At 57.6% G+C, this 27,314-nt stretch overlaps 2 protein-coding genes across 2 annotated transcripts in view; both read right to left on the bottom strand.

Annotated features, from left to right (window-relative positions):
• Positions 1-27,314, bottom strand: part of LOC144279333 (alpha-1B-glycoprotein-like) — a 118,968-nt gene that overhangs the window by 31,856 nt on the left and 59,798 nt on the right. The window lies entirely within an intron of this gene.
• On the bottom strand, positions 1,037-27,314 carry LOC144279236 (uncharacterized). The gene is made up of 5 exons (XM_077840725.1): positions 27,029-27,314; positions 6,625-6,762; positions 5,545-5,903; positions 3,292-4,225; positions 1,037-2,005 (listed from the first exon to the last, which is right to left on the bottom strand). Exons 1-4 carry the CDS (start codon positions 27,312-27,314, stop codon positions 3,890-3,892), a joined length of 1,119 nt encoding a protein of 372 aa, XP_077696851.1. The 3' UTR covers positions 1,037-2,005; positions 3,292-3,889.

The following is a 27,314-nucleotide window of genomic DNA, read 5'->3' as shown; positions in this document are numbered from 1 at the left end:
TCTCTGGGTGTGTTGGGGAATCTCTCTGCGGTGGGGAAATATGACATTTACAAGGGGATTTTCTCTTTTAGCACCAGCCCTATGGGGGCATTAAAGGCATCGGCTAAGCAAGACCCCGTATGTGAGTAACACACCCAAGGGGGTACCAGGGTGGGGCAGGACCCCAGGGAGGGACGGGGCTTGTGGGGGCTCCACCCATATGGGGCAGGGTCCGATTTACAGCTGCTGCTGGGCAGGACTAAGGAGGGGGTCCCAGAGGTAGCTGGTGTCAGCTGAGAGTGTTGGACTGCCAGGAGCTCCCTGGGGCCACCCTCCCTTCCCGCTCTAGTTCCCCCTCCACTCCTGGCTCCCAGCCCCCTGCTCTAACCACTAGTCTAGACCCCACTCTCCTCCTGAGCCAGGGCGAGAACCCAGGCCTTCTGACTCCCTGCCCCTGCTGTAACCCCCTTGACATTTTTGTCACTCAGTTTTCCTCTCTGTAACACTGGGCTAATGACTCTGGCCCATGGTGTGGGGTGGGGAGGGGGTGGCTCTGCCAGGCTCTGACCCCTGGGATGGATGTGGGGGGGGTCGGAGCTGGGTGTGGGGTGCTGCTCTGGGCCAGCCGGGGGTGCAGCTCAGCGAGTGTCTCTGTTCCGCAGATGCCTCTATCGACGAGGGAAAAGAGCCACAGACCCTGGTAAGTGTCCCCTGTTCCCCCATGGGGCCTGACCCCCCAACCTTGCCCCACATGGGCCCCAGTAGCTCCCTCACAGCCCCCCTCCCCCCCCCACAAATACACCTTTCCTGGCACACTCAGTGGCTTGGGGTGGGGGTCAGGCTGGTAGGAGAGTGGTGGGCTTGTGTGTGTGTGTGTACCCTGTGCTGTGTGTGTGTTGGGTAGTTGGTAGATTCACACACACACACCCCAGTGACTCTCTCCCCTCCCTGCCCCAGGAGCCCGACCCCAGTGCCCAGGGACTCACCTACGCCGAGCTGGACGTCCAGGTGCTGCAGGCCAAGCGGGGTGTCAAAGTCAGATTCAGGACTCACATAGTTTGTCAGACCACTCTGTTTATTAGCAAAGCGCTTTGCTAATGCACCCAGGTGTGACCTTGAGCCTCAGAGAGGGGCTAACTTATTCATACAGCTAAGCCAAAGCCAATTTAACATAAGGGACAAAAGGAAGCAGAAACTGACAAATATACATACATCTCTTATTTGCATACTAACGTTTACCAATCTCCTAGCTCAGTAGGAGCTCTAAGTTAATTAGTTTGAGGACCCATTGTCTCAGACTCCTTAATGTTTCTCTTCCTGACAACTATATTTCAACAAACCCTTCAAGTAGCATTTCTTTAATGAATTATAATTTCAATATAATTCATTCTACTTTCACAGGGGGAAAGCTGCCCCTGAGTCTGCCCAGCCCAGCGTGTATGCCGCGATCAACATGCCCCACAGTGAGAGCCCCCTGCAGCCATGGGGCACCTGGCCCCAGGGGGGGACAGACTCACCCTCCTGCAGCGCCAGTCCCAGAGAACTCTGCTTCTAAGATGATTTAGGGGAGATGCTGCCCTCCCCCCACTGCTGCCCCGTCCCATCGAGCTGCTGGTCCCCTGCCCCGTCCAGACCCACATGTAGGGCCAGTGTGGGGGGCTTAGCACCGGGAGGGGGAGAGGATGTGCTGAGGCTGTCTATGTTATTTTGCATCCTGTTAATCTCCAGCTTTGTAATAAACACAGAACCACAAACCAGCCCCACTGCGCCCCTGCTGTGAATGTGTGTAACACCTGGGCGAGATGGGGTGGGGTGTGTGGGCTGGTTATACAGGGACCCCTCGTCCAACGCAGGGACGCAGCACCATCTGGGGTGGGGTGCTGGTTATACAGGGACCCCTCGCCTGGCGCTGGGTTGCACCTCCTCTGGGGAAGGTCGTCCGTTGGGCAGGATGCCGGGGTTCACACCTTGATTTGGGGCAAAGCTGCAGAAGGGTCTGTGATGCTGTACAGAACTCCAGAATTTGCTAAGCAATAAAAAAGGCATAGTCAGCCAGTTATTTCAGATATTTTAAGTTGACGTAAGACAAATTTTAAAATAAAATTTTAGAATAAAAGAAGGAAAACTATATTTTCAAATTATACAAATAGATGGTCTCAAATTACTTCGGCTACAAATAAGGTAACTTTGAATGGAAGTGTGACACAGCCCTGTGCAATGTTGCACTCTAGGTGTGTACTACAAGGTCTGGAGTCATCAACCCGTATCTTAGCACTCAGGTGGGTGCTTTTTTTATTATCTTGGGGAAATGAGAAGCCCAAGCCCACAGATAGATGCAGAATAAGGAAAATAGAAACTCCTATTCCACCATGAATATTGATTGATAAAAATCTCCTTCCCTAGAAGTTTTTAAGGTCAGGCTTGACAAAGCCCTGGCTGGGATGATTTAGTTGGGCATCGGTCCTGCTTTGAGCAGGGCATTGGACTAGATGACCTCCTGAGGTCCCTTCCAACCCTGCACCCTCTGCTGACCCTCCCACCCCACTCCCTGCCACACAGCGCCCCCTGCCCTCCTCCCTGCCACACAGCACCCCCTGCTGAGCCCCCCGCCCAACTCCTGTCAGCCTAGCCCCCCCTGCTGAGCCCCCCCGCTCCTCGCAGCTGTTAGCCGACGGCCAAGGATGTTTGGTGAGGTGCCAGCTATGCCCGTTTATACCATCCGTGACTTTAACCGCTAGGACGCACTGTCCCTTCGTGGCGGGCAGCCTGGGCTAGGCTGACGGATGCCCCAAGGTCCTAACCACCCGTGATTTTAACTGCTAGAGCTCAGAGCTCCTTCGCAGCGGGCAGTCAATACTGACTGACAGGTGCCCCAATGGCAGCACTAAGAGCCTCTCCACACCCGTGACTTTAACTGCTAGAGCTCACAGCTCCTTCGCAGCGGGCAGCCAGGATTGACTGACAGGTGCCCCAAGAGTTTGCCCCGTGGAGGCGGCACAACTCAACACTAGGCTCTTAGTACTCTCACCTAACGGCCAGGCTTTAGAGCCAAAACGGCTGAGGTTCTTTAATTGTGTTGGCTGCTTTACAGTAAACCAGAGAAAACAAGTCAGGCTTATGCACAAATGGTTACCAAAATTTATTAAGCTAGATTCTAATCTAGTGCCTACTTATTTAAATGTAGAGATGTTACACGCACAAACAAGTTACAAAACTGAAGCCACAATCCCAAAGAAAGAAAACAAAGTATAGAGCTCTATTTCAAAATATGTGTACACTAAAGATAGGAGATCAGGTGTGGGTGCTTCTTACCCTCCTTGCATCTCTCGATTCCAGCGGTGCCAAGCCAGGATCGGTCACTCAATTCCGCGGAAAGACGAATAAGGGACAAGGCGTAGGGACCCTCTTAGCTGCAGAAGCCTTGGGAGGCTGTCACTTATCTGACCAGCAGATAGATAGTGAAAAGCACTCAAAAATCATGGTGCTGTAGGTCCCCTACTTATACCTCTGTACTCCTTTATTCTCTTTCTCCTTTCTTATGCCAAATTGAGGCTGGTCTGTCTGGGTGACGCCAGCTTTCGCAAGAGTAGTTTACACTTGCAAGGGAGAGAAACAATAAGTGTTGATTACTGGACGTTTCTTTTATCAGGGTAAATATTTTCCCAACTAGGATGTTGGTGTGTGTGCATCACGCTAGTTAGTAGGGGCTAAGAAGAGCCATGTCTGTCACAGGGCCTCTGCCTGCTGTGAGCTTAATCGTTGTATCTGCTCCCAGAGGCACATTGTAGCAGCACACCTGTGCTTTCACAGCTTCAAAGGCTGTGCTGGAATATATGTTAAGTGCCCTGTTCCGGCTTCCTCCTGTGTTTCCAGCAATGCTGGTCTGAGAGCGGGGGGGCTGGCTGTCTGGCTACAGCAGCCCAGGCCCCCGGCCCTGCTCAGCTCCATCCCGCTCAAGCCCAGCCTGACCCACAGGCGAGGACTCCTCCCCGGACTCATAGCTCAAGCTGCAGAGGCCCTCGCTCCCCAGGTTCAATCCCTGGGATGGTCCTTCTCCCCCCACCCCGCCCGATTCCCAGCACGTACCAATCTCCTCGCTGTGGAGCTCCTGGGGGCAGACCGGGAAGAGCATCGTCTGCACCCCCCAGCCCTCCATCCTGACAACCCCCGGCATGGCCGCCAGCTGCTCCTTCGCCGAGGCCGTGCTGTCCAGGGGGAAGGGGTGGCTGTAGGCGGCACCGTAGGCCTGGTGGAAGCGGAAGAGAGAAACATCCCCAGGGTGGCCCCGCAGGACTCGTGCCACATTCTGCTCCAGCTCAGCCCGCTCGGCCATGAGAGGGTCCAGCTGGGGGCTGGCTGCGCGGGTGGGTGGGGCAGGGCAGCCGGCTGGGGGCCTGCGCGGGGCTATTCAGGGCTGTCTTCTGGTACGCTGCCAGACCCCATGACTGGTTGGTGAAGATTAGCAGGGGCGGCTGCCAGGGGGCAGCCACAGGAAGGCGGGAGCTGGGGAAGTGGCTCAGCGAGACACCTCGGCGCAGCCAGGTGCTGGCCTGGTGGCCGGGGGCAGATCCGGCCGGCGGATGGTCGGGGGTGCAGCCAGGTGGTGGCAGGAGTTCCAAGGCCTGGGAGCTGGAGGGAGGGGAGAGAGATGCCCAGTGACATGCTACCATCCCAGTTAAGATGCACGAGCCCCTCTAGGGAGCGCCAGTCGCACTGAGCCGGACCCCTTTGCAATGGAGCTGTTGTAAGCCAGGACAGATTTTGCACCAAGCCGAGGCTCCCTCTAGGGGCGCTTGGGCCCCATAGCACAGGCCTGGGTCTTTCAGCTTCATCACTGGAGACTTGTGCAAAGAATCGGGGGGGCGGGGGTGGGAGAGGGGTCCAAGTTCACTCCCAACTTGGGTGGGGGCAGCGTTCAATTTCCCACCAGCCTTGATTCCCCAGGCACAGTGTCGCTCCCTGGGACCTGGCGCCTGCATTCAAGGCAGAGATTCCCAGTGGGGGCGGGGGGTTTCCTGCATCCCCTTTGCAGCCAGCTCTGTACCAGGCCTGTTTAAACGATGCCCGTCGGTCATTCAGGGTACCCCCAGACGCCCCGTCATTGGAGCAGGTGAAATCAAAGCAGAAGCAGGACCACAGGGTTTGCCTTGTTACAGCAAGTTGACATGCTCCACCCCAGAGACAGCGGCATTCTCAGGGCTGGAATGTGCCCTCCAGCCAGAGGGCATCCAAGCCAGAGCTGCGGTTAAGCTTTGCAATCTGTAGGCAAAAGTTATTCTGCCATTTTTGAGGGGGAGAGGGAGAGAATTTGCCCAAGGTAGATGGCGGAACTGGGACCAGAGCCTTGTTCTGATCACTAGACCCCCACTCCCCTCCCTGAGCCAGGGAGAGGACCCAAGAGTCCTGACACAGATCTACCCTGAAAGTCACTGATGCACCTAGTAGTGTAGACAGCACCTGTAATGCTACCCCCAACAAAGGGAAGGGCAAGGTGACACACAGTCACCACATGCAGTTCCCACTCCCCCCAGTAGGGGGCAGCCCGCCCACAACCCATGACCACACCTGCTTTAGGAGCCCCTGGGTGCTGCCGTTCGGGTGGCGCCTCCTTGTGGATCCGGGGTGATGGCAGCGTCTCTTGGGGGTCTTGGCCTCCGGCAGCAGGTCGCAGGCTGCGTGTGGGCACCTGACCCACGGTTCCTTGCCCTCCTCGTCCAGGACCACCAGCTCCTTCAGGTCACCCAGCAGATGGCGCAGCGAGCGGTAGCCGTGCCGGGGCAGATCCAGGCGCCGGCCATGGTGCTGGTGGAAGAGCCTCCCCAAATCCCGCAGGGGGATGCCCCCCGGGTGGCTCAACAGCAGCCCCAGCACAGCCCCTTTGAGGGTCAGCTGAGAGCCGGGATCCAGCCGCCCCCCGGCAACAGCTGGAAGGAGAAACAGCTGTTGGGGGGCTCAAAGGGCACCAGATGAGAGGACTTTACCCTTCATTGGCCACCCGGGGGACTCTCTCATAGCAGAGGGGTGGGCCTGGGCACAGCCAGGATGCCAGGGGAGATGGGCCCCTGCACCGAGTGGGAGAGAAATTCCCTGCCCACAGTGGGACTGCAGGTCAGGACTACAAGAAAAGGAGGACTTGTGGCACCTTAGAGACTAAATTGGTTAATTTAGTCTCTAAGGTGCCACAAGTCCTCCTTTTCTTTTTGCGAATACAGACTAACACGGCTGCTACTCTGATACCAGGCAGGACTAAGGCTCTTGTCAATAGTGGGCAACTCAGGGCGGGAGCAGCCCCCCTCCCCAGAGACACTAGGCTCCACTCCCCTCCCAGAGCAGGGGAACAGGACCCAGGCATCCTGGCTCCCAGCTCTAACCACTAGCCCCCACTCACCTCCTAAAGCCAGTGAGAGGACCCAGGAGTCCTGCTGGCTCCCTGCTCTCCCCTCCCAGAGCTGGGAAGAGAACCCAGGTGCCCTGGCTCCCAGCCCCCTGCTCTAACCACTAGTAGCCCCTACTCCCCTCCCATAGCAGGGAAGAGAACCCAGGAGTCCCAGGGCCCTCCTCCCTGCTCTAACCACTAGCCCCCACTCCCCTGCCAGAGCCAGGAAGAGAACCCAGGCGTCCTGGCTCCCGCCCGGTCTCACCTACCATAGCCTCCGGCTGGAAGCCCTCCGGGAGAGGAGCGGACAGGGCGCAGCTGAACTCGCCCCTGGGGACCTTTGTAGCCAAGGTTCCTCGCCCCGCCCCCTCCCGGCTGAGGCTGGGCTCCTGTTAACCCTTTGGACGCTGTCACAAAACTGCGCAGTCGGGGAGGGGAGAGAGGACTCCTGGGTTCTCTCCCCGGCTCTGGGAGGGGAGTGGGGGCTAGTGGTCAGAGGAGGGGGGCTGGGAGCCAGGACTCCGTCCCCAGCTCTGGGAGGGGAGTGGGGGCTAGTGGTCAGAGGAGGGGGGGCTGGGAGCCAGGACTTTGTCCCCGGCTCTGGGAAGGGAGTGGGGGCTAGTGGTTAGGGCAGAGTGGGCTGGAGTCAGGAAGCCTGGATTATATCCCCAGCTCTGGGAGGGGAGTGGGGTCCAGTGGTTTTGGAGGTGGTGGTGGTGGGGCCGGGAGCCAGGACTCCTGGGTTCTATTCTCCGCCAGTGTTTTGGGCAAGTCATGTTACCTCTCTGCTAGCCTGCCTAGATGTAGGGCCCCCAGTGCGCCCCCCGCCCTGGTCCCTACTGCACGGCACCTCAACAGTCTATTGTCCCTTATGGAGCGGGGGGCAGGACCATCCCCTCCAGTTTATTCCCCATCCTCGGGTAACCCAAGGTACCCCCTTGGCACCTAGATTGGTCCATCCGTACCACAGTCTTTACTGGGGCAAGGGTAGACAAAGGTAGGAAACGAGCCCAGGTGGCTGGGCATGGCGTTGCCCCTGGGGCAGCCAGAGCCTCCCTGCCTTTTCTTTCCTGTCCAGTTCTGGCACGGTGCGCCCCCCCATACACCCTCCCTGCCCCCAATAGATCCCTGTCCAGCTCCCTGCCACCCCCACCCATGCACTTCTTGTGCCCAGATTGCTGGGTCACACCCACCCTTGCTGCCCCTCCCTGATCCCAGCCAGGATTGGCAAGTGCCCGGGTCCAAAGGTGCCCTGGGAGTCTGGGAACTAGCTGCTGAGAGGAAAAGGGGGGAGCAATGCCCAGCCTTCAAAATAGAACCCAGGAGTCCTGGCTCCCAGCCTCCCACTCGCTCTAGTCACAAGACCCCAGTCCCCTCCCAGAGCCAGGGATAGAACCCAGGAGTCCTGGCTCCCAGCCCCCCTGCTCTAACCACTAAACCCCACTCCCCTCCCGGAGTCAGGGACAGAACCCAGGAGTCCTGGATCCCAGCCCACCTATTCTAACCCATTAGGCCCCAATACTCCACTGCTGCACTAGGGGGTGCTATGCTGCAGGGGAAGGGGCTCAGTAGAGGGGCGTTCTCCCCTGGCGGTCACTGCTGGCCCTGATACACCAGTGCACTGCTTGGGGGCGCTGTGCTGCAGGGAGTGGGGGCAGAGGTCACTAGGGGGCTCTCCCCTGGCCGTCAGCGCCGGCCCCAGTGATAAGTAAAGTCCTGCAGAGAGAAATCCTACAAAACCCTGTGCAACAATTACAGCCGTGGCCATCTTCACATCCTCCCCAGTGTTCTCAGCTCCGATGGGCCTCTCAGTAGACAAGCGTCGCTAGCGGGATGGTTCCTGCTGGAGTTTCCCTTGGGTCTTCCCTCTTTGATATTGTAGCTCTGACTACACCTAACACATAAGAACGGCCACACTGGGTGAGACCAAAGAGCCATCTAGCCCAGTATCCTGTCTGCGACAGTGGCCAGTGCCAGGTGCCCCATTGGGAATGAACAGAACACGGAACCATCATGTGATACATCCTCTGTCCTCCTCCCAGCAAACAGAGGCTCGGGACACCATCCCTGCCCATCCTGGCTAATAGCCATTCATGGACCTATCCTCATGAACTTATCTAGTTCTTTTTCGAACCCTGTTATAATCTTGGCTTTCACAACATCCTGTGGCAAGGAGTTCCACAGGCTGGGTGTGCGTTGCGTGAAGAAATACTTCCTCTTGTTTGTTTTCAACCTGCTGACTATTCATTTCATTGGGTGACCCCTAGCTCTTGCATTATGAAAAGGAGTAACCAACACTTCCTGATTTACTTTCTCCACACCAGTCATGGTTTTACAGACCTCCATCATATCCCCCCTGAGTTGTCTCTTTTCCAAGCTGAAAAGTTTTAGTCTCTCCTCATACAGAAGCCGTTCCAGACCCCTCATCATTTTTGTTTCCCTTTTCTGAACCTTTTCCAATTCCAGTCTAATTTTTTTGAGATGGGGCGACCACATCTGCACGCAGTATTCAAGGTGTGCACGTACCATGGATTTTGTCACAGAGTGTGGGTCCCAGGTCACCACTCCCCCTCCCTGCTGCGTCACAGATTTATATAGAGGCAACATGATATTTTATGTCTTGTTATCTCTCCCTTTCTTAATGATGCCCAACCTTCTGCTGGCTTTTTTGACTGTCGCTGCACACTGAGTGGAAGTTTTCAGAGAACTCTCCACACTGACTCCCAGATCTCTCTCCTGCCTGGTAACAGCTAATTGAGGCCCCATCATGGTATATGTAGAGCTGGGATGATGCTTTCCAACGTGCATCACTTTGCATTGATCAACACTGAATTTCATCTGCCAGTTTGTTGCCCAGTCACCCACTTTCGGGAGATCCCTTTGTAGCTCTTGGCAGTCTGCCTGCGACTTAACTAACTTGAGTAGTTTTGTATCATCTGCAAATTTTGCCACCTCACCATTTATGCATGAAGGTGTGTCACGGACTCACAGGCCCCTGCAAGCTCTCTTGGCTCTGTAGGATCCTGGGAGGAACTCCCCTCCGTCTGACAGCCCTTCTCGGGGTCCACTGTCTCTTGGGGGCTAAGCCCTGGGTTCCACCGTCTCCTGGAACTGCACCTCTCAGAGCCTCCAGCCCGCCTGCCTCCCTTCGTGAGCCCCCTTGGGGGGCCACCCCCACCAGATGGAGCGATGCCCCCCGATCTCCAGCCTGCAGGGACTCTCAGCCGGCGTAAAACAGGAGGGTTTATTGTACGGTCAAACCCAGCCTAGGCAGTTCTCAGGGGCCCCTGCAAGCTCTCTCGGCTCTGTAGGATCCCCAGGAGGAACTCCCCTCCGTCTGACAGCCCTTCTCGGGGTTCACTCTCTGTTGGGGGCTAAGCCCTGGGTTCCACCGTCTCCTGGAACTGCACCTCTCAGAGCCTCCAGCCCGCCTGGCTCCCTTCGTGAGCCCCCTTGGGGGGTCCCCTTGCTCTGGCTACCTGGGGCCACCCCCACCAGATGGAGCGATGCCCCCCGATCTCCAGTCTGCAGGGACTCTCAGCCAGCGTAAAACAGGAGGGTTTATTGTATGGCCGAACCCAGCCTAGGCAGTACTCAGGGGCCTCGGGCCTGGCCAGTCTCAGCACCTTCCAGCTGGTCTGTCCCAGTCCAGGTGTGTCTGTCCCAGTCCAGGTGCAGCCAGACCCCTCTTTGTCCCCAGTCCAGAAGCAACTTCCTTCCAGCTGATCCCCCTATATCACCTTCCCCACAGCCCCTCCTCCGCCCTGCGTCTTCCTTCCGCACAAACAGATCACCGGGGCCCTCTCTCTTCCGTCCTTTATCCTCCCACTGGCCAGAACTGCCCGGCTCCCAACACAGGCTGGGCCTCTGGGTCACCAGTTGCTGAGATCTATCATGTCCAGGCCGTTGTCTGGGGTCCAGGCTGCTAGGTGAGATCACACCTGGCCCTCTGCGCCGGCAAACCCTCACTCCCACCACCTCGTGACACACACGGCAGCGCACAGGGGAAACTGAGGCACGCACAGTACTCATGCACAACACGAAGAAAATCCCCTGCTTCGTCACAAGGTGTCAACCCGCTTTCCCTGAGCTGCACTTCCACGTCCCATGATTATTGGTCTGCCCCGTTTTTCATAGGTTGTTTGTAGTTCCTTTTTGTCTCATGTGCAGCTACGCATGGCAGGTAACCTGCGGTCAGGACAGACATTTAAAGATGTTACAATCAGGCGGCAGTTGGTTTTGGACAATACGTTGTGTCTATTGCAATCCATTTTCCCATAACCTCACCTGTTGGCACATCTTATGCAGTAACCTTTGGTCTTAGCGGTTATTGCTAGGTCACGCAATCATCTTAAGCCTCTGGCCTAGTCTGGCGAAGCTAAAATCGAACAGGTCTCAGCCTGTAGGCCTTGCTATTAACCGTGCTTTACTAATACCTAATACACACTCCTCACGCCTACTTATCTATCCTATACTGCGCTAATCCTGCAACTCCAGTCTAAGGAGCATCCGTTGATTGTATAGGAAATAGCACATCCATTGGCCGTACCATCACATAATACACTGAGAAACGGAGGATATGAAGGCTCCACACATAATCGGGGTGTAGTGAGCAGAGCGGCCTCCCTCTGGACTTGAGAGCGAGGGACCACTATGTTCCCCCCTGGTGGGTGGAGCCAAATGTGCTCCGCCCCCTTCCTGGAAGTACCGGGGCGGAGCAGGAAGTATAAAGGGAGGGCCCTGCAGGGGAAGGAGGCAGATGTCTCCAGCCTGCTGCTGAATGCAGAGATGACTCTGTGCTGTGGAGTGCCCTGCCTCTGGGGGAAACCAGTCCTGGAGACGTGGTGCCAGGACTGTCGTCCGCAGTGTACCCCACGGAGACAAAGGACCCCTGGACTGTGGAACACCCCTGCCCCCCAGACTGTGGTAGGAAGCAGTCCAGGGATACCAGATTTTCGTCCGGTTTTGTCGCCGGAGCACAGGCTGGTGTGTTTGGGTAGGATCCCCACTGACCCAGTTGTGGCACTTCATATTCTCCATCGGGATATGCTTTTGATATGAATATGGCATCACTAAGTTGTATTTTACGCAAGATGGGTCATGTAAGATATCATTGGAAAGGTTATGATTTACTGAACATGATTATCCTGTTTGTATGCATGGATCATTTCTGTATCAGTCAATATTCCTAACTTTAATGTACCAATTACAAAAATGTTTACACCTGAGGAACGCCCACACACAAAACGCCATGAGTCTGGCTGGTTGGTCAATGAACCATTAGGGGGAACAACAGGATTTTGAAGATGCTAATCTCCCACCTTCCTCAGACGTTTCCTGGGATGCTCCAAACAACCTTTGACTCATGGCTGCTTTGACACGGCAGGGTCATGTGATAATATCACCTGGTACTGGACTCCATCTTGGACTGATAGTAGGCTGCATTAAGAGAGGGGCAGCGTGTGAGTCCCGGGCGGTGAGAGTCCCGCTCTGCTCGGCGCTGGGCAGGCCGGGAGTGCTGCGTCCAGCTCCGGTCACCGCTGTGCAGAAAGGATGTGGAGAAACTGGAAAAAGGATCCAGAGATGAGCAACAACGATGATCAAAGGGCGGGAATGCAGCCACGTGAGCAAAGGCTGGAAGAACCGGGCATGTTTAGTTTGGAAAAGAGGAGATTAAGTGGGGTTATGATCGTGGTCTTCAAATACTTGAAAGGCTGCCATAAAAAAGATTGAGAAAAGTTGTTCCCTTGTGGGGGGGCTGTGCCTGCGGGCGAGAGCTGCGTGGAGCTGCTTGTTTGCCTCCGCATAGGAGCCGGACCTGCAGCTGGCCGCTTCCGGGGGGGCTGCATGGTCTGCGGTGCCAGGAGAGGTAGGAAGCCTGCCTCAGCGCCCCTGCTGCACCGCTGACCGGGAGCCACACAAGGTAAGCCAGACCTGCTTCCTGCACCCTAAACCCCTCATCCCCAGCCCCACCCCAGAGCCTGCACTCCCAGCCCAGAGCCCTGACCCCCTCCCACACACCAACCCCTTGCTCCAGCCCAGAGCCCCCTCCCACACCCTGGACCCCTCATTCCCCGCTCACCCCACAGCCCTTGTCCACGGGGAAGGGACCCCTTTGTAGCAGAAGCTTCGCCCAAGCATTGCAGCTGCCGCTTCTGGACCCAGGCTCCCTGCTCAAGTACGGCCTGGTCTAACCGCTCGGCCCGGGGCTGGGGGGATTTCCAGCCCTGCCCACCAGGTCAGATGCCATTACCCACGCTCAGGGGGCATGGGGAACACAGGGGGCTCAGCACCCACTGGACCCCATTCTCCTTCCAGGGCCAAGGATAGAACCCAGGAGGCCTGACTTCCACCCCTCCCCACTCTAACCAGTAGACCCCACTCCCCTCCCAGAGCCAGGGATAGACCCCATGAGTCTTGACTCCCAGCCCCCCTGTTCTGCCCCCTGGACTCCAAGAAAACTCAGCCCTAGAGAGGAGAGGCCCTGTGCCCCATTTCCCGCCCCCCTGAGCCAGCCAGGCCCTGCCCTGGGGCTGGATGGGAGCCTGCGCCCCCTTGAGGGGAAAGGCTTCGTGCCCCATTCCCCACCCCCCTGAACCAGTCAGTCCCTGCTCTGGGGCCAGCCGACCCCCACATATCACCTTCCCCTACAGCCCCTCCTCCGCCCTTTGTCTTCTGAGCCAGCTAAACAGGCCACCTGGGCCTCCTCTCTTCTGTCCTTTGTTCCTCACTGGCTGGAACCGGCTGGTCAGGCCCCCGGGGTCCTCCTTCCTTGGCCCTTTGTCCTCCCACTGGCCAGAACTGGCTACTCCCGGTCACTAGTCACTGGGGTTCCCCATCTCCAGGCCGTTGTCCGGGGTCCAGGCTGCTAGGCAAGGTCACACCTGGTCCTCTCTCCAGTCCCGAGCCCCCCTGCTTCCCAGCTGGGCATCTGATATCACCGGCCCCAAGCCCCCGATCTGTCCATTGTCTTCTCTCCAGGGGAACAGGGTCTCCCGGGCCCCCTCTCCCCTCTTCTGTCCTCTGCTCCCTCTGGCTGGAACCGGTTGGTCCGGTCACCGGGGTCCTCTCTTCACAGCCCATTGTCCTCCCACGGGCCGGACTGGCTGTGACTCCTGAGCTGGGCCTCCCGGTCACCAGTCGCTGGGGTCTCTGATCTCCAGGCCATTGGCCGGGGTCCCAAGTTCCCTCGCGGGTCCCCTGTACCAACCAACTCCCTCTCCCATCACCTTGTGAAACCAATAACGCCCAGGGAAACTGAATCCCAACCCCTCCGCATGCAGCCATTGAAAAAACCAAAAAAAACCCCTCACTTCGTTACATCTCTTCCCCCTTCAAGTCTGAACTGAGCGGGGTCACTTAGCCAGTCACCTGGGGAAATTCAGGACCCCCACCCCGTGATAAAGCATTAGCTTAGATGTGCTGTGTGCAGGGGTGCCAGGCCTGGGGCCTGGAGAGTTTCCTGTGCTGGGTTCAGTTGCTCAATAAACCCTCCTGTTTTACGCTGGCTGAGAGTCGCTCCAGGCTAGAGAACAGGGGTGCACTATTCCCTCTGGGCATGGGGGCCCCGGGGGTCAGAGCGAGGGAACTCCCTGCAGGGACCCACAGCAGAGACAGGCGTGCTAAGGCTCAGAGAGGTGCAGTTCCAGGAGGTGGAGGGGCCTAACCCCCGAGAGAGAGTGGACCCCTGAGAAGGCACTGAAGGGGGTTCCCCCCAGGGAGTGTATGGGGCCAAGAGTGGGCACGTCCTGTGAGTCCGTGACACATCCCAATTTTGGTCACGGATTTCTGCTCCCCCACTTCTCCCGTGTCCCAGGCGGGCCCCAGCCCGGCCCGTGGGTTCTGTCTGGCGGCCACTCGGGTTGGACTAATCCCGTCTTTCTGTCTCGCCAACTTTCCCCCCAACGGTCATTCGTCCAGGTTCTCGTGAAGCTGCTTGAACTTCTCACTCACCTTCGTCAGCTGAACCCACCACGGGGGGACATTGGGAGGCTCCGGTATCACAGCCTCCCCTGAGGTGGGGAGATTTGTGGGTCAGGGGAGAAGGAAGCTCTGGGGGTTTGTACAATAGAAATACGGGGCCGGGGAGGTCTAGGGAGGTCTAGGGGGGCCCGGCTCAGGGCTGGGCGATGAGCCCTGATAGGCACTACTGTGGGGGTTTAGGGCCAAATGCACCCTGCCCAGTGCGGCCCTGGATGGGCGGGGAGCGACCTGGATCCCCGACGGGGAGGCTGTAACCGAGGGGTGGCTGGTTTAGAGTTGATGGGGACCCCCTGGCAGGAGCTGGCTGCGAAGGGGCAGGTGGCAGATGGGTGGGGTGACCGTGGCTGTGAAATGCTGGGTACTGGCCCTAAGGAAAGGGAGCAGGCAGAGTGGGAAATCCAGCCGGGAAAGGGTTAGTTATCAAGTGCTTGGCCCCACAGTGCCCCGGGCTCCCCACAGACAGAGGCGGTGCTCTCCCTGTGATGCTGTATGGAGTTTGGGGGACGTGTGAGGATATTATGAATACCAATATTGTAAAATTGCAATGAGTTATGATATGCCTTGTAAGGTATCTGCAAAAATGTTATAATTTGCCAGGTATGATAATCTCATTTCTGTGTTTGTATCACCTTTGTATTGTAAGCTATATTATAGTATGTCTGTAGTTCCAAACTTGTGTTGTGTATCTGGATGACCCCCCCAGACAGCCTGGCATCAGCACTGCCTAGCCTGCTTGACGGCCCATCAAGGGCCATCAGCTATCCAACTGACCCACTGAGAGAAGGCAAGGGATACACCTTATGACTCAGCAAGGCATGCAGCAGGGATTTCCCTACACCCCCTGTGAATTTCCCCAACACCTCCCCAGTTGTGAACTAGTTATGTGCAGTGTTGCCAATTTTCACTGGTTGGAAATTTGAATTGAAATTGAAACATTAATACACACTCTGAAAGCCTATCCAGTATATGATAGAATCATAGAATATCAGGGTTGGAAGGGACCTCAGGAGGTCATCTAGTCCAACCCCCTGCTCAAAGCAGGACCGATCCCCGACTAAATCATCCCAGCCAGGGCTTTGTCAAGCCTGACCTTAAAAACTTCTAGGGAAGGAGATTCCACCACCTCCATAGGTAACGCATTCCAGTGTTTCACCACCCTCCTCGTGAAAAAGCTTTTCCTAATATCCAAACTAAATTTCCCCCACTGCAACTTGAGACGATTACTCCTTGTTCTGTCATCTGCTACCACTGAGAACAGTCTAGAGCCATCCTCTTTGGAACCCCCTTTCAGGTAGTTGAAAGCAGCTATCAAAATCCCCCCTCATTCTTCTCTTCCGCAGACTAAACAATCCCAGTTCCCTCAGCCTCTCCTCATAAGTCATGTGTTCCAGTCCCCTAATCATTTTTGTTGCCCTCCGCTGGACGCTTTCCAATTTTGCCACATCCTTCTTGTAGTGTGGGGCTCAAAACTGGACACAGTACTCCAGACGAGGCCTCACCAATATCGAGTAGAGGGGAACGATCACGTCCCTCGATCTGCTGGCAATGCCCCTACATATACATCCCAAAATGCCATTGGCCTTCTTGGCAACAAGGGCACACTATTGACTCATATCCAGCTTCTTGTCCACTGTAACCCCTAGGTCCTTTTCTGCAGAACTGCTGCCGAGCCATTCGGCCCCTAGTCTGTAGCGGTGCATGGGATTCTTCCCTCCTAAATGCAGGATTCTGCACTTGTCCTTGTTGAACCTCATCAGATTTCTTTTGGCCCAATCCTCTAATTTGTCTAGGTCGCTCTGTATCCTATCCCTACCCTCCAGCATATCTACCACTCTTCCCAGTTTAGTGTCATCCGCGAACTTGCTGAGGGTGCAATCCACACCATCCTCCAGATCATTTATGAAGATCATTTATGAAGATCTGGGGCCACCACCTCGGGCCGGGCCAGCGTCACCTCCGCGCCCATATCCCAGTATCCATTGACCGTCCTCCCATCCACCTCCAGGGGAACAAGGCACTCTCTCCGGAGGGACAGCCCCGCGCCCACCCTGTAAACCGAGAACCCTGAGCTCAGAGCCTCCAGCCCTCTGGCGGGGCTGGCCTGGGGTACTCTTCCCTCGGGAGCAGGTGGTAAGCTGGTAGCCCCCCTTGCCTGGGTCGTCTGCCCCTCATCCACCTGAGTCCCTACCCAGTTAACCCTGGGAATACTGTGGGACAGGGAATACTGTGGGAGACTGTGTCAAAAGCTCTCAGGTCTCCCATCCCCAGGGCACATTCCCAGGTCAACACTTGCCCCTCCCTGCTGCGTCACATCGTCACAAGGAGCCTTTCCAGAAGGTGGCCATGGACATCGTGGGGCCTCTCAGCAAGACAACCCGGTCGGGGAAGAAATACATTCTGGTGGTGGTAGATTTTGCCACCCGCTACCCCGAGGCAGTGCCCTTAGCTTCCACTGAAGCAGACACCGTGGCCGATGCACTCCTGACCATTTTCAGCCGAGTGGGGTTCCCCAAGGAAGTCTTGACAGACCAAGGATCCAATTTCATGTCGGCCCTGCTCCGGTGCTTGTGGGAGAAATGTGGGGTCCGGCACAACTGCGCCTCAGCTTATCACCCCCAGTCCAATGGGCTGGTGGAGAGGTTCAATGGGACACTAAAGATGATGCTGAAAACCTTTATGAACCAGCACCCGCAGGATTGGGACAAGTACTTACCTAACCTGCTGTTCGTGTACAGGGAGCTACCCCAGGAGTCTACCGGATTTTCGCCTTTCGAACTGTTATATGGAAGGAGGGTGAGGGGTCCCCTGGACCTGATGAGAGACGAGTGGGAGGGGAAGGCCACTCCCGATGGAGAGTCAGTGGTGGAGTATGGCCTGATCTTCCGAGAGAGACTGGCTGAACTCATGGGCCTGGCCAGGGAGAATCTGGCCAGAGCCCAGAGGAAGCAGAAGGTCTGGTATGACCGCACGGCGCGGGCCCGTGCCTACGCCACCGGGGATCAGGTGACGGTTCTCATCCCCGTGAGAAAGAACAAACTACAGGCCGCCTGGGAGGGCCCTTTCAAGGTCATCAAGCAGCTAAACGAGGTAAACTATGTGGTGGAGCTGTCGAACCGGGCGCACCACCGCCGGGTGTACCATGTGAATATGATGAAGCCATATTATGCCAGGGGGAATGTGGTGTTGACCGTGTGTGGACATTGGGAGGAGCAGGGAGATGACCCTTAAGTAGATCTATTCCCTGGGACCAGAGCTGGTTCCCCCCTGGAAACAATTCCCCTCTCGGATCAGCTAACCCCTGCCCCTCAAGCTGAGGTCAGGGGGGTGCTGCATCCGTAACGACAGCTGTTTTCCAAGCAGCCTGGACGCACTAATCTGACTGTCCACCGGGTGCAGACAGGGTCGCACCCACCGATAAGATGCTCCCCCTTCCGAGTCACAGGGAAAACTGCTCAGGACCTGGAAAGAGAGGTCTGGGTCTTGCTGGCTTTGGAGGTTATCCAGCCATCTGCCAGCCCTTGGGCATCGCCGGTGGTGCTGGTCCCCAAAAAGGACGGGTCGGTCCGGTTCTGGGTGGACTATCGGAAGCTCAATGCCATCACTGTGTCTGATGCCTACCCCATGCCCAGGCCGGACGAGCTCCTAGACAAGCTGGGAGGAGCTCGGTACCTCACCACCACGGACCTTAAAAAGGGCTACTGGCAAGTGCCGCTGGATGCAGATGCCAGGCTGAAATCGGCCTTTATCACCCCTCTGGGGCTCTATGAGTTCCTGACCCTGCCTTTTGGCCTCAAGGGAGCGCCAGCCACCTTCCAGCACCTAGTGGACCAGCTACTGAGGGGGATGGAGAGTTTTGCCGTGGCGTATATTGATGACATCTGTGTCTTTAGCCAGACCTGGAAGGACCACGTGTCCCAGGTTAGAGAAGTGCTGGACCGACTCCAGGGGGCTGGGCTGACTGTAAAAGCAGAGAAGTGCAAGGTGGGGATGGCTGAAGTATCTTACCTGGGCCATCGGGTGGGGAGCAGCTGCCTAAAGCCGGAACCAGCCAAGGTGGAGGTGATCAGAGACTGGCCCGCTCCCCACACCAAAAAGCAGGTCCAAGCCTTTATTGGGATGGCAGGATACTACCGAAGATTTGTGCCCCACTTTAGCGCCATAGCCACCCCCATCACTGCGCTATGCAAGAAGGGGAAGCCAGACAAGGTCGTCTGGACCGAGCAGTGCCAGGAGGCTTTCCGGCCGCTGAAGGAGGCTCTGATCAGTGGCCCAGTTCTGGCAAACCCAGACTTTGACAAGCCCTTTGTGGTTTTCACTGACACCTCAGACACAGGACTGGGGGCGGTTTAAATGCAGGAGGATGAAAAGGGGGAGAGACACCCCATCGTATACCTGAGCAAGAGATTGCTACCCCGGGAGCAACACTACGCAGCCGTCGAGAAGGAGTGCCTGGCCATGGTGTGGCCCCTCAAGAAACTAGAGCCCTATCTCTTCGGGCGACACTTCACCGTCTACACCGACCACTCTCCCCCGACCTGGCTGCACCAGATGAAAGGAGCCAACGCCAAGCTCCTGAGGTGGAGCCTGCTCCTGCAGGATTATGACGTGGACGTGGTCCACGTGAAGGGAAGTGCCAACATGATAGCGGATGCGCTGTCCCGGAGAGGGGGCCCCGAACTTCCCCAGGTCACTGGTCAGAGTGACCCCACTCAGTTCAGTCTCGAAGGGGGGAGAGATGACCTGGGAATGTGCCCTGGGGATGGGAGACCTGAGAGCCTGTCACCTGAGCCAGGAGCGGGCGGGGGAGGTAACACCTCTGCCCAGGAATGTGGAGACAGGCTGCAGGAGAGAGCCTGCTTGAGGGGTATAGGTTCAGTTTGGGGCTGGGTGGAGGAACGCAGGGAACCCCAGGGCTGGGGTCTAAGCTCCCTGCTCCCCCAGAAGGACTTGACTGAGGGGTCCTGGGTGTACCCACAAGCCCTGTTTTGGACTGTGTTCCTGTTGTCCAATAAACCTTCTGTTTTACTGGCTAGCTGAGAGTCTCAGTGAATCCCTGGAAGAGGGGTGCAGGGCCTGGACTCCCCCACACTCCATGAAACCTGGCTACCACTCCAGCTGCTCCCAGATCCTGCTATAGCCCCATTTGGGGTCAGGAATCTGCTCCTTAGAGCGGTCATCCTCCTCCAGCTGCACGATTAACTGTGCTTTGGTGAACTTTCCAATACTCAACCCTCTCTTTTTGCACAGGGTTACAATGTCCTCCTTAAGGAGACAGTGACAGGCCATCACTCCGCTCTTCCCAAGTTGTTGTGGACTCACAGGCCTGTGTGCTCTCAGCTCCCCACGGTTTCCAGGGAGAACCCCTCATGAGCCAGCCCTTCTCGAGGTCACCACCTCGAGGTCCTCAGGGTCGAGCTGCAGACTCCTACGCCCTGGGACCGCTCGCTGCAATCCCCAAGGGAACCTTGTTACTGCAAAAGTCCTTCTCTCTCCCAGGGCCAAGCTGAAGATTCCTCCGCCCCTCAGACTGCTCACCGCAGTCCCCCGGGGGACCCCATTACTGCACAGTCCTTCTCGCTGGTCATAAAGTCCCAGGGTTAACCGCCCCCCAAAACCACTCCTCTCTGAGCCTTCCGCACGCCTGGTCCTCATCAATCCCCCTTCATTTTATTGTTCCCCCATCACTTACTGCAGGAAGCGCCAGCCGCGGGGTGCAGTAGATCCCACCTCTGCCACCAGGTGTCACGGAATCCCTGGGCGATGCTCTGGAACTGCTCCCTACGAAGCCAGTCAGGACTCTGGGGAAGTCTCCTTTCTGGGAGCAGGCTGTCTGCAGGGCAAACAGCTCACACAGCTTCCACCTTCCTGGGTCTGACCTCGGAGCATTCAGCATCCTCTGCCCCTCCGTGCGCTTTCCACAGCGAGTCTGCCCAGGGGGGGTCTTGAGGAAGCCAGAGGGTCCTGCCCCACAACTTCGCAGTCAGACGTGACTCTCAGCCAGCCAGTAAAACAGAGGTTTATTAGACGACAGGAACATGGTCTAACACAGAGCTTGTAGATGTAGAGAACAGGACCCCTCGGCCGGCTCCATTTTGGGGGGCAGTGAGCCAGACAAACTCGTCTGCACTTCACTCAATGTCCCCAGCCAGCCCCAAACTGAAACTCCCTCCAGCCCCTCCTCCTCTGGGCTTTGTCCCTTTTCTGGGCCAGGAGGTCACCTGATTCCTTTGTTCTCCAACCCTTTAGCTCTCTCCTTGCATGGGGGAAGGGCCCAGGCCATAAGTTGCCAGGAGACAGAGTGTTGGTCATTTATGTACACTGGCCCTTTGCTCTGCAATAATTACACTCCCTTATCCCACCACCTGGAGCCTTGAGAAATGCATAGGGGAAACTGAGGCACCCCTACAGTATTCAGAGGAAACATTAAGAACAGTCCCATTTCATCACAGGGACATAGGGCAGGGGGCAGAAAGAGGGGGACAGGGACATGAGATGGTGGGACATGTATGGGGGCGGGGATATATGCCAGGGGGTTGAGGGTCCCAATGCGTGAATGTTGGGGGTGGGGGGTGAAGGCTAAACAAGCTGGGGAGCCAGAGCTTGGGCATCTGCTGCGGGTGTGGGGGGAGTTTCTCTTGAGCTCTGTCCCCATAATCTTGCCCTCTCCCCTTTCTGGGGGGCTAGTTGGCTCCCCCCACCCTCCGTGTCCTTTTTGCAGCATCCTGAGGTGAGCTTTGCCCTGGGCCCTGAGATGCGCAGACCCACTGCCCCGGGTATGGGATCGGGAAAGGACACGGGCCTTTCAGCTCTAGGGGGCTGGCTCAAATCTGTGTCCTTTTCTCTTAGCACTAGACCCCACCCCCCAACCAGAGCCAGGAAAGAACCCAGGAGTCCTGGCTCCCAGCCACCCCCACCGCCCAATCACAAGACCCCATTCCCCTCCCAGAGCCGGGGTAGGTGCTGGGCATCAGGTTTATACAGAATTTCACTGGCAGTAGCAGAAACAGGAAGTGAGCGCCGGCTCTGGGCAGACTTCCCCTTTCCCGGATTTATCCACCTCTCCTTTATCAACTCAGGATCTACATTTACCCCTCCCTCCCCTGCTCACGGGGACCAGAAACCACAACCCCCACCCACCTCAAACCATACACCCTTACCCCACCACCTAGACACCCAAGAACTGCCCAGGGGAAACCGAGGCACCCCCACACCACTCGGAGGAAACATCAAGAACAGTCCCACTTCGTCACAGTATCATCCACTGGTTCAGTGTCCTGCCCCCCAAGGCTGGGAAGATTGCAGGGGCGGGGGGAATGTGGATTTATTTCAGCTCATACAAACGCTAACAGCGCCCATCCGTGGGCCTTAGATCCCCTCGGGGTTACCGAAACGTTCACGGCTGAACCCCCCCCAGATCAGCCCCCGCCCCAACACCTCCCTCCCCTGCACTCACAGCCGTCCACCCCGCGATCCCAAGGCCTGGGGAAAGGTGGGTCTCTGCGCTGATGGGACGCTCAGAGCCAGGCTCTGCCCTGAGCCCAGCAGAGGGGACAGAGTCATTAGGGGGTTCCCCAGCCGGGGGGAGAAGCAGCCACTGGACATTCAGGGCTGAGGGAGGGGGGATCCCTGCCCCCAGCGGGAGCTGCAGAGCAGGGGGGCCTTTCCCAGGTAACACATCAGTTAGGGGGTGACGGGCGGAGCTGAAGGTTATAAACCTCAGTGGATAGGAGAGACTTGCACAGTCCCCTACAAGTCAGGGGTGGTGCTGCGTGTAAGCGGGGGAACGGTCCCGCTATTGTGGGGAACTTTCCTGGCTTATACCCGTCCCATTGGGATTGGCTGGTGAAAGGATCTGAGTCCTCGCTCCCACTCCCTTTACCCAGCGGCCTGCCTGACCTCGAGGGCTCCCCTTCCTCCCTCCCGTGTGGCAGAGTCCTCGTAACCCCGGCAAGGCTGGGCCCCAGATTCCCGGGGGACTCGACCCCCAACCTTGTTGTGGTCACTTCTGGAGGGGGCGAGGGTGTCCCCTCTCCCGGGTGCTCTCTCTGCGCTGGACGCTTCCCTGACCCCCTGATCATTACAGACAATTTATTACACAACAATCAATTTTTAAAAATAAGGAAAAAAATGGGAAGGTGAAAGGAAAACCCGTCACCCCGCTCTGTGGCCCGGGGACGTCACAGCCAGCGTCTCTGGGGCTCCGGTGGCTTCAGCTCCGCTCCCAGGACAGGGCTGCTCTGTGGGCTGCTGCGTTGACTCTGCTCCCAGCACGGACCTCCTCCCCGGGCTGCTGTTCTGGCCCCTCTGGCTGGCCCGGCTCTGGGTGCTCCCAGCTCAGCTCGGGCCCCTGCTTTCTCCTTAGCTCGGCCCCCCTCTGTCTGCCCCAGGCGATTCCAGCTCACCCAGAGGACGGGACCCCCAGGATTCCTGACTAGCCCGCTGGCCCTGGCAATCAGGCTCACCTGGAGCGTTGGCCTCTCCCCATTGTTCCTGGGACTGTCGGTCTCAGGGTCCTGGATTCCCATCGACCCTTCCCCTTGGTGCTGGGAGCTAGCAAACAAAACACCCTGAGTGAATGTCAGTAAGGGGACAATAGTCCCTTTACATGTGCACAGAACCCAGGAGTCCTGGCCCCCATCCTCCCTGCTCTCCCCACTAAACCCCACTCCCGTCCCAGAGCCAGGGACGGAACCCAGGAGTCCTGGCTCCCAGCCCCCTCCCAGCACAGAAGCCAGGGCGTGAATGGACCCCTAGAGACTGGACTGGCCTGTCACCCACTTGGGAGCAGAGCTTTGGGCCCCCAGGGGCTGGGGTTGCTCCGTGTCTCATGCTGTTAGCCCAGGGCTCAGGGGAAACTCTGGGCACCTGTGGAAAGGCATCCAGGATCCCGTCCCCAGGGCTGCCGGGTCTGACCCCCCACGGATCCTGCGTGGTGAGGACAGGCTCCAGGACTGGGTGACGGGGCCTGCGTCTCACGGCCTGTCTGCTTCCCCCTGCAGAGCCCAGCTACCCCAAACCCAGCATCTCCCTGAGCCCCAGCTGGGGGGTCTCCCTGGGGGGAGCCGTGGCCGTCTGGTGTCGGGGGCAGCACCGGGGCGTGCGGTTCGTGCTGAATAAAGAGGGACGCCATTTCCAAACTGTGGCTTCGAAGGGGTTGGAGGCTGTGTTTCCCATCAGCAACGTGCGCTGGGAGGACCGGGGGAGCTACAGCTGCTCCTATCAGAACAGATTGGAGCCGTTCGCCATGTCGTCCCCCAGCGACCCTGTGGATCTGGCGGTGAGAGGTGAGGGGCCCTGCTCGGCATCCCCGTTCCCAGTCCCACCCCCAGCCCGACCCTCACAGGGGCTCGGTGCTATTGGGACGCTTAGAGCCAGGCTCTGCCCTGAGCCCTGACCCCGCAGAGGGGACGCCCAGCCGGGGAGCGGGGACGGAGTCACTGGGGGGTCCCCAGCCAGGGGGGAACAGCAGCCCCTAGGGACTTGGCGCAGGGAGGTGACTTTAATGCTGCCTCTTGTGCGTAGGAACGGTGAGTCGCTATTTAATCCTGTGATCCCCTCCCCTCTGTTCTCCTGGCGCGGCCACAGACTCTGTGTGATGGGAGCACACCGCGGTTTTCAAAAGTGTCCTTCTTTGTCGGGGGGCCTCAATCTTGGGGGATCTCAGACCAACCGCCCACAAACCGAGATGCCCACAGTTAGTGGAGACCTCTGCAAACACTGGCCTCAATAGCACTGGATCCCTTGTGTTGGGGGAGCATGTAGGGCCCCTGCCATGGTCAGGACCCCTTTGTGCCCAGCGCTGCATAAACACAGAGTGAAGAAACTGTCCCTGCCCCTGGGAGCTCACAAAGGAAAGTGAATCTGACTGGGACTCAGGTTCCCCCTGTAGAATGGGGATAAAGACACCTTGATGCCTCCCGGTGGGCTGACTTCCTTCCTATAGTGCCAGGCTCCAGAGAGCAGCCTCTGAGTCGCCCTGTGCTCAGGGGGACGGGGGGGATGCAGTGAATAAGGCAGGGGCCACACACGGCGTATGAGGACCCCAAGAACTAGGCAGCCATGGCTCCATGTGTGTGGGACTGGGAGCCCAGGTCACAGGGCCAGGTTTCTGGGTCAGGGGGACTCTGGAATCTGGGAGAGAATCTCTGCCAGGGGGCCCCTGGATCTGCCCATGCCAGGGCCAGGCGGGGAATCATCGAAGATTAGAGTTGGAAGAGACCTCAGGAGGTCATCCTGTCCAACCCCCTGATCAAAGCAGGACCAATGCCAACTAAATCATCCCATCCAATTGTCAAGCCGGGCCTTAAAAACCTCTAAGGATGGAGATTCCACCACCTCCCTAGGTAGCCCATTCCAGTGCCTCACCACCCTGGTCGTGAAATAGTTGTTACGGGTTGGATCACAGAAACCCCCTTGGGGCTCCCAACTGATGTGCCAAGACTACTTCTGCCCCTGCCCTCCTTGCCAGCTTGGCACTCCAGAATCCTGCCTGGCTGCGCCAGACGCGCTTGCCGGCCAGAAACACAGACCCAGGTCTGAACCACGTCCCACAAGCTACAAGCTTAACTGAGAGCAGCTTACAGAAGTGTTCCTGTCTTTAACACTCAGATGCCCAACTCCCAATCGGGTCTAAACCCCAAATATATTTGTTTTACTCTGTATAAAGCTTATACACGGTAAACTGATAAATTGTTCGCCCTCTATAACACTGATCGAGAGATATGCACAGCTGTTTGCCCCCCTCCCCCCAGGTATTAATACATTCTCTGGGTTAATTAATAAGTAAAAGGTGATTTTATTAAATACAGAAAGTAGGATTTAAGTGGTTCCAGGTAGTAACAGACAGAACAAATGAATTACCAAGCAAAATAAAATAAAACACGCATGTCTATGTCTATCCAAACTGAATACAGATAAAAACCTCACCAGTTCCAGTAAGCTTCTTTTTACTGACAAATCCCCTTCTAGTCTGGGTCCAGCTATCACTCACATCCCCTGTAGTTACTGTCCTTTGTTCCAGTTTCTTTCAGGTATCTTTGGGAGTGGAGAGGCTCTCTCTTTAGCCAGCTGAAGACAAAATGGAGGGGTCTCCCATGAGCTTAAATAGACTTTCTCTTGTGGGTGGAGACCCCCTCCTCTCTCCTATGCAAAGTCCAGCTAGAAAATGGAGTTTTGGAGTCACCTGGGCAAGTCACATGTCCACGCATGACTGAGTTCCTTACCAGGCACGCCACATTCCTGGGAAAGCCCAGATGTGGACTGGCGTCTCCAAGTTCATTATTCAACCAGGTTCAAAAGAAAATCAGAGAAAAAAAAATTCTATCCCAGGCCCCCAACGGGTCACCAACTGGGAGAGACCCAGAGTCCTTCTAATGCCCCTGCAGAGACCCTGTCCCCCGAGCTGGAGGAGACACTGTCAGTGGTTATGTGGCCAGGCCCCTAGAGTGGGACGTGACACAGGCTTTGTTTATACGCCATTGGCTAGTGGCAGCAGAAAGCTGGGGGTCAGGAAGGTTTGACTCAGTTCTCGGCTCTGGCAGGGGAGTGGGGACTAGTGGTTAGAGCCGGGGGGTGGAGCTGGGGCCAGGACTCCTGGTGTCACCATCGCGGTGTCGCCCCTCCGGGGCTCGCACACAGCGCTGGGCTTGGCCGGGACGGCATTAAAGGTGCATCAGCTGCCCGGCCGAAGGGTCCCAATGAGTCTCCTTCAATCAGCTCCCTCGTCCCAGGGCCCCGGCCCCCCTGCTCACCAGCCCCCTGGGACGCTTCGCCCCTGGCCCCTGGAGCAGGAGGGAGACGAGCAGCAGATTCATTGTGAAGCAGGGTCATTCCCCCCGCCACCTGACCCCCCCGCCTGACCCCCACCCCCATATCCCAGCTTGTTGCCCCCCTTGGCAGGGGCAGGGAGAGAGGTGACTGTGGGGTTGGGGCCATTATAGGGCAGGGAATGTGGGGCAGAGGGGCTGTGAGGGGGGAAACTGAAGGGACAAAAACCAAAAATGGGGCCACCTCGTTAGCAGCAGGTTCGTGTCTGAAGCAGGAGGCTTCTCTCCCCTCCCAAATCCCTTGGTGAGTTTCAGGGGGAGTCACTGCCCCTGAGAACAGCCTCCATCCCTCTCCCTGGGCAACCAGTGCCTGGGGAACTGCCCCATAAGCTGTGACTTAGTAGATTCCCCCAGGCCCCGGTACCAGGCCTGGGCTGCCCTGGTTGGTGGGAGCCGGCGCCGTTCCAGGCTGGGTCGGGTCCCCCTGTGGGAATAGAACCAGCGTCCGTCAGCGATCCCCTCCCCCTCCCCTCCGGTGACTCAGCATCAACCATCAGGGTCCTTCCTGGGTGTGTGTGTGGGGACTTATGTGGCTGGGATGGAGCCGGCTGGGCAGCCCCTGGGCCCTGACTCCTCTCTGCGTCCCCTTAACGGGGGCAGCCTCGGGGAGCATCCCCCTGGGAAAGGCCCCTGCTCTGCAGCTCCCCCGGGGGCAGGGATCCCCTTCCCTTATCCCCGAACCTCCAGCGGCTGCTGCTCCTCCCCGGCTGGGGAACCCCCGCAGTGACTCTGTCCCAACTCCCTGGCCAGGCGTCTCCTCTGCTGGGCCCAGGGCAGAGCCTGGCGCTGAGCGTCCCATGAGTGCAGAGTCCCCCTGAGGCTGTGGCTAAGTGTGGGGCTCTGGACACCAAGCCAGACCCCTCACCTGCTACCACCAGTTCCTCGGGGTCGCTGGGCTCTGACCAGGGGAAGGGATCTGTTGCATAGTGATAATAGCAGGTGTAGCTCCCTCCGTCTCCCCATCTCACGCTGCGGATGAGCAATTGCCCCCCAGCCCCAGCAGGCTCCGCATGTCCCAGCGGGGTCCAATCCCTGACCTTAAACAGAGAGAAGCTGGCGTCCCGGCGACCAGCCCGACCCCGAACGGTGACATCCTGCCCCAGGGTAGTCACCCTGCTGGGGCTCAGGGAGATGGCGGCTTTGGGGTACAT

Source organism: Eretmochelys imbricata, chromosome 23, assembly GCF_965152235.1.
Source record: "Eretmochelys imbricata isolate rEreImb1 chromosome 23, rEreImb1.hap1, whole genome shotgun sequence".
Lineage (NCBI taxonomy): Eukaryota > Metazoa > Chordata > Testudines > Cheloniidae > Eretmochelys > Eretmochelys imbricata.
The sequence above is the reverse complement of the archived record's forward strand: the minus strand, read 5'-3'. Positions and strand labels throughout refer to the sequence as shown.

Coding starts and splice junctions, on each gene's coding strand:
- LOC144279236 (XM_077840725.1), bottom strand. CDS start 27,314: ATGTACCCCAAAGCCGCCATCTCCCTGAGCCCCAGCAGGGTGACTACC. Junction 6,763..27,028: donor CGAGGAACTGGTGGTAGCAG/GTGAGGGGTCTG, acceptor GTTTTGTGACAG/CGTCCAAAGGGTTAACAGGA. Junction 5,904..6,624: donor GCTTCCAGCCGGAGGCTATG/GTAGGTGAGACC, acceptor TTCTCCTTCCAG/CTGTTGCCGGGGGGCGGCTG.